This window comes from Sinocyclocheilus anshuiensis, unplaced genomic scaffold (assembly GCF_001515605.1).
Source record: "Sinocyclocheilus anshuiensis isolate Anshui unplaced genomic scaffold, SAMN03320099.WGS_v1.1 scaffold1153, whole genome shotgun sequence".
Lineage (NCBI taxonomy): Eukaryota > Metazoa > Chordata > Actinopteri > Cypriniformes > Cyprinidae > Sinocyclocheilus > Sinocyclocheilus anshuiensis.
The window spans coordinates 698,908-704,808 of NW_015557158.1; the positions used below are offsets into that span (position 1 = coordinate 698,908).

The following is a 5,901-nucleotide window of genomic DNA, read 5'->3' on the forward strand; positions in this document are numbered from 1 at the left end:
GAACACACACACACACACACACACTGTGAACACACACCCGGAGCAGTGGGCAGCCAATGCTGCGGCGCCCGGGGAGGAGTTGGGGGTTCGGTTCCACGACCTTTGGGTTACAAGTCTGACTCTCTATCCATTAGGTCACGACTGCCCCCAACTATGGGTGGAAAGGAACTGTCAGAAGATCTCTGGGAAAAAATTGTGGACAGGCACAAGTCAGGAGATGGATACAAAAATGTCAAAGGCTTTATCAATGCCTAGAAGCACAGTGAAGTCTATTATTAAGAAGTGGGAGGTATTTGGTACAACACAGACCCTCCCTGGATCAGGATGTCGCTCCAAACTGGATGAAAGAGCCAGGAGGAAACTGGTCAGAGAGGCAACCAAGAGGCCTACAGCAACTCTGAAGAGGTTGCAGGACTTTGCCAAAACGCACCTTGAAGATTCTGAGGCAGACTAAAATTTAAAAGGAGAAAAAGAATGTCCTTGCATGGCCCAGTCAGAGCCCAGACTTAAACCTCACTGAAAATCTGTGGAGTGACTTGAAGACTGCAGTCCACAAACCGTCACCATCAAATTTAATTGAACTTGAGCAGTTCTGCAAAGAAGAGTGGGCAAATATTGCAAAGTCTAGATGTGCAAAGTTAGTAGAGTGTCGCTCCAAACTGGATGAAAGAGCCAGGAGGAAACTGGTCAGAGAGGCAACCAAGAGGCCTACAGCAACTCTGAAGCGGTTGCAGGACTTTGCCAAAACGCACCTTGAAGATTCTGAGGCAGACTAAAATTTAAAAGGAGAAAAAGAATGTCCTTGCATGGCCCAGTCAGAGCCCAGACTTAAACCTCACTGAAAATCTGTGGAGTGACTTGAAGACTGCAGTCCACAAACCGTCACCATCAAATTTAATTGAACTTGAGCAGTTCTGCAAAGAAGAGTGGGCAAATATTGCAAAGTCTAGATGTGCAAAGTTAATAGAGACAAATCCCAACAGACTAAAGGCTGTAATTAAAGCAAAAGGTGGTTCAACAAAATACTGAAACAAGGGGGTGATCCTTTTTCCAACTCAGTGATTCTGTTTTTTTTTTTCAGTTGGTGTTATATCTTTCACTTGGATCTTATAAGTTGCACCGAGTAAATACAGCTGGATAAAACCAAAACTGTGTCCGTCTTCATTTCAAGCTACAAAGCAACAAAAAGTGATTATTTTAAAGGGGGTGATTATTTTCTATACCCACTGTATTTATGTATGTATAGATAGATAGATAGATAAACATGTAGATTTATGCTTAAAACAATAAAAAAACTTAATTCAAGAAACAAAAACAAGAATTACCATTTTACTTTATAAGTAAATGTATCATGTTTTAAGGATGTTTTGATATTTTTAATGGAGAATGAAAGATACAAAAAAATTATAATAAAATTATTATATACTGACTATATAATTATATAGTCAGTATTTATGAGTAGCTCGGTTAGTCTGTGTTTGCATACATTGTTTTGCTATTGCTGTTATGGGACAGACAAAAACATTGTATGGTCACAAAATGTTGTTTTTATCTAGACTAGTATTGGGATCCTAATCAAAATTCCATTTCATTCTAGTCCTTAATGTGTTTTTAACTGTGCCCCAAGTGCAGATAACAGTCTCTAAGCGTTTATTCCGGTTGAGATAACACTGCCATAATCCCTATCTTAATCCCACTTTGCGAGGAATAGAGTCTGAAGAATTAATCCCCGCTGGGTTCTCCTCACCGAGTCCTTCAAGGCCATGAAGCAGTGGCACATCCAGCGGCGAGTCGTTCCATCACGACAGATGTAGGAGAATGCCTTATCATAATTACGGTCAGGTGCGCAGAAGGACACCTTCTCAATGGTCTGGTCAACAATGAGGTCCTACAGAGAAAATAAAAAAGGGGCAGATCGGTTGTTGGTTGTAGCAAATAAAGCTTTAAAATACAAATAAAAAGTAAGTAATGTATTTTGAAAGCGCTTTGTGTCAGTAACAAGACACTGTTTTTGTGTTTAGTTGTATTTAGTCAATATTTAGTCAAGAATGTATTATTGTATTGGGTTTTATATTATTATATTGGGTAAAAAAAAATACGTACAATGCAAGTCATAGAGACAATGACCTTAATACATCTCTTATATGATGAACAAGTTTCCAATTTCTAATTTTTAAGTCAATTTTTATATTTTTGTGGTGCATAATATAAAAAAGCTGTTTAATTGTCCTGAGATTGTGATGTAGAAAAAAGTCCTGAGGAAATACCCTAACATTTCAAAAGGCTTTGTTTAAACATTATTTTCATGACAAGGCAAGGTCATTTCAAGTTATCAAATAATATAAACCCAAGAAAATATCATAATTCATTCATGAAAATATTTAAAAGAAAATAATTACAAATAATTATTAAGATGATGTGCACTTATATGTATTAAAAAACTTTTTTTTTTCTTTATAATTGACACCACCACAAAAGTTTAGTGTCTGTTATTTATTTCTCTAATACTCACCAATATACATTTATTTGGTCAAAAATACAGTAAAAACAGTAATATTGTGAAGTATTATTACAATTTAAAAGAACTGTTTCTGTTTGAATATATTTTAAAATGTAATTTATTCCTGTGATGCAAAGCTGAATTTTCAGCATCATTACACCAGTCTTCAGAGTCACATGATCCTTCAGAAATTATTCTAATACGCTGATTTGCTGCTCAAGAAACAGTTCTTATTATTATCAATGTTGAAAACAGTTTTGTTGCTAAATATTTTTGTAGAATAGAAAGTTCAGAAGAACAGCTTTCAAAATAACTAGAAAGAATAGAAAAAAATATTTTTAAAAGCACTGAAGTATTTAAAAAGTCTTACCCCAAACTTTTAAATGGTAGTGTATTATTAAAACATACATGTATTAAAATATTATAAATTGTTATTAAATCCCTGGATTTGATGCATATGGCATAATAGTGTTTCAAAAACATGAAACCAACATGCATACCAATTTTAAATTACATCCCAGGAACCAGAAAGCCACATTTTAAACTAGATTCTTCTTTATTCTTATTTGTCCATGACCCAACCACATTATACCGGTTTGTCCTTTTGATTCTTCTAACATGACTAAAGCTGTTTGTGTAGCCTGGACCTCCCACTGTAACAGTGGCTAGTGTTTCCTTTTTAGGGGGCCAAAGTAAATACATAATGAATGAGCTGAACACTGTAGAAGGGGTAGGTAGGTGAGAGGTAAAGCAGAGGAAGACTGGGTCGAGGTGAGGGGCCCATTCATTGTTAGCCAATTACTGACCGAGGGGACCCGGTTAGAGCTCTAAAAGCTTCGTCATGGGTGATTGTGTTCTTTTTGGAGACTGCTGACTCATCTCAGTTGTCATAAGACAGTCTGGTCTTGTAATCAATAACACTTTTAGGGCTTGACAGTAAGTAGATGCCCAGGACAGTTGAAGGAATACAAGAAAGTTTATCATTTGCATGTGTTTTGGCAATTGAAACATTGAAACCATCAAGCGCAAAGAGACGTACTTGGTACTTGCGCAATATGAGAAAATAAGTTCTCTTTTGCATCGTATTGTGCTTGAAATACACACAAAATTATGACAAAATATCCATCTTGGCGAGTATCCTCATAAACACAGTTGGTTACGTCTTAAATGAACATGAACATCTGAGAAAGAAATTGGATGTGTATCAGTATATTGGATCTGTGCATTAGGTCTTAAAGTGACAGCAGCCTAATATGCCCCTGCTGTCTGTGCCATTAATATTAACCAAACAATAATTGCTTCCAGCTATCTATAATATTGCTTTCTCCAGTGAAAAACTTGTCTTGTCTTAATCAGAAGAGAAATATGCACAGATCAAGCACCATTTACAAGTGAAAACAGTCTATAGCAGTTGTAAAAAATGATGTTGGTATGAGAGAACAACTTTTTCACTGGAGGAAGTGTCATTAAGGATTATGGACTCACATTTTGGCCAGAAGTGACGGTTTAAAGTTAACATTTCTTAATGATGAATTTGTTCTTTATAAGCATGCAGCTTTTCATAAGATGTTAATTGATGGACTGGAGTCGTGTGGATTATTGTGATGTTTTTATCAGCTGTTTGGACTCTCATTCTGACGGCACCCATTCACTGCAGAGAAACCATTGGTGAGCAAGTGATGTAATGCTAATCCAGATTTGTTCTGATGAACAAACAAACTCATCTACACCTTGGATGACCTAAGGATGAGTACATTTTCAACAAATTTTCAGTTTTGGGTGAACTTTTCCTTTAATCTATTTAATATGTACAGTGAAGACTATCCAGTGTTATTTTACATTTGATTATTCAATTTCTGTACCTGAAAAATACTGTTTATTTCATTTGTGTCTTTATTCTATTGTATTTATTTGTACTTAATTTATTACTGACTGTTCATTTGTCTTTATTAATGTTATGATATAACATTATTAAAGCATTTTAATATAATAATGTTATAATAGGCTAGTAGTTTTTGGTTTCAAATTTGGAATGTAGAATTGTGAAAATGTTGGTGTCATAATAACCTTATTTATTAGAATACAGGGTTACATGGTCAAAAACAATGAAAACATTAACTATTATTTATGTATTAATTTTTGTTGCGGGGCTATTGAAGATTTTGGCAGAGCAAGGAAAAATTTAGACCACTAGTCCAAGTGGGCCAGTAGAAAAAATCTTTAGTGTTGAGCACTGCCTTTTATTATTATTAATATATTGACAAGTGAAGTTTAACAAGAGAGAGGAGAGAGGAGAATTAGAGGAGAATGCAGGACAGGAAGGATTAGGTGGTACTGCTGACTCATATGCATACGGGAGGATTACCAGAAGCGCATAGTGAGTGAACGACTGAGTCTGAGGCCCTTACGAAAAACAAAAAAAGAAAGCTTTGTGGCCTTCCGCCTTTTACTGTGTGAGCTGAAAAGAAGGAACGGGGGATGATTGAACTCATTATGTGTGACCTTTGACCTTTTCTGGTTAACTTTCCGGGTTTTGTCTGAGGGAAGGATGTTATATTAATCCCCGAACTTTGAAAAGAAAAACCCAACTGTGAGAGACACGGGAACCCTTGGCCTTAAAAGTCATCTAGTGTCTGAGACGGTCTAAGTGATGTCTCATGAAGCGGGATGGTCATGTGACGGGTCTTTTGGAGGCCTGCCAGCTTCCTCCTACAGCATGTTTTGTGTTTCCTACAGATCTTTTCTCTTTGCTGATAAACTTGGTTAATTAATGGCTTGGGAGCTTTTCGGGGCTTCAAAGACTTTTTATTTTTTTTTACCGTCGATTAATGGCTTTCAATGGACACACAGCAAAATGCCTATACAAACTTACCTTGGTTTTGTCGTCCACTACTCTCAGGCCATCGGCAGACACCCAAAGCACTGCCTTGACAGTTTTTTTCCCACTCTGAGAAGAAATAATGAATCAAAATCAGACTTTTGTCACAACAGGACATTATCACTACTGCAGAGGTTTTGAGTTGCTCTGCATTAAGCATGCTAACACAAGAATTTGTGCTATTTTTGACATTTCCATGACGGGTTTAGCTTTTGTCAGCTCAATTTGTACTACAGCGTATCCAGGAACATCAAGTCCAGAAAATAATGTCAAATTTGGTATTATTATTTGCTTATTATTATAATTTGGGTATTATTATTACTACATTTGCCCTTACTTAAATATTATTCACTAAGTTTGTCATTTGTTGTCTTTATATCACACCTATATATTTTTTTATTTTTTCATGAAGTCAAACGGGTATATTATCGTTCAAAAGCTTGGGGTCAGTATATACACTGAACAAAATTATAAACGCAACACTTTTGTTTTTGCCCCCATTTTTCATGAGCTGAACTCATGA

The 5,901-nt window shown here is 36.0% G+C and overlaps 1 protein-coding gene across 1 annotated transcript in view; it reads right to left on the bottom strand.

Moving 5' to 3' along the window:
• LOC107678249 (protein numb homolog) overlaps positions 1-5,901 on the bottom strand; it is a 15,253-nt gene that overhangs the window by 6,991 nt on the left and 2,361 nt on the right. The window contains exons 2-3 of the mRNA XM_016473455.1: positions 5,373-5,447; positions 1,748-1,888 (exon numbers count right to left, since the gene is read on the bottom strand). Of these exons, the coding sequence (XP_016328941.1) occupies positions 1,748-1,888; positions 5,373-5,447 (216 nt within the window). The remainder of the gene's footprint in view (positions 1-1,747; positions 1,889-5,372; positions 5,448-5,901) is intronic.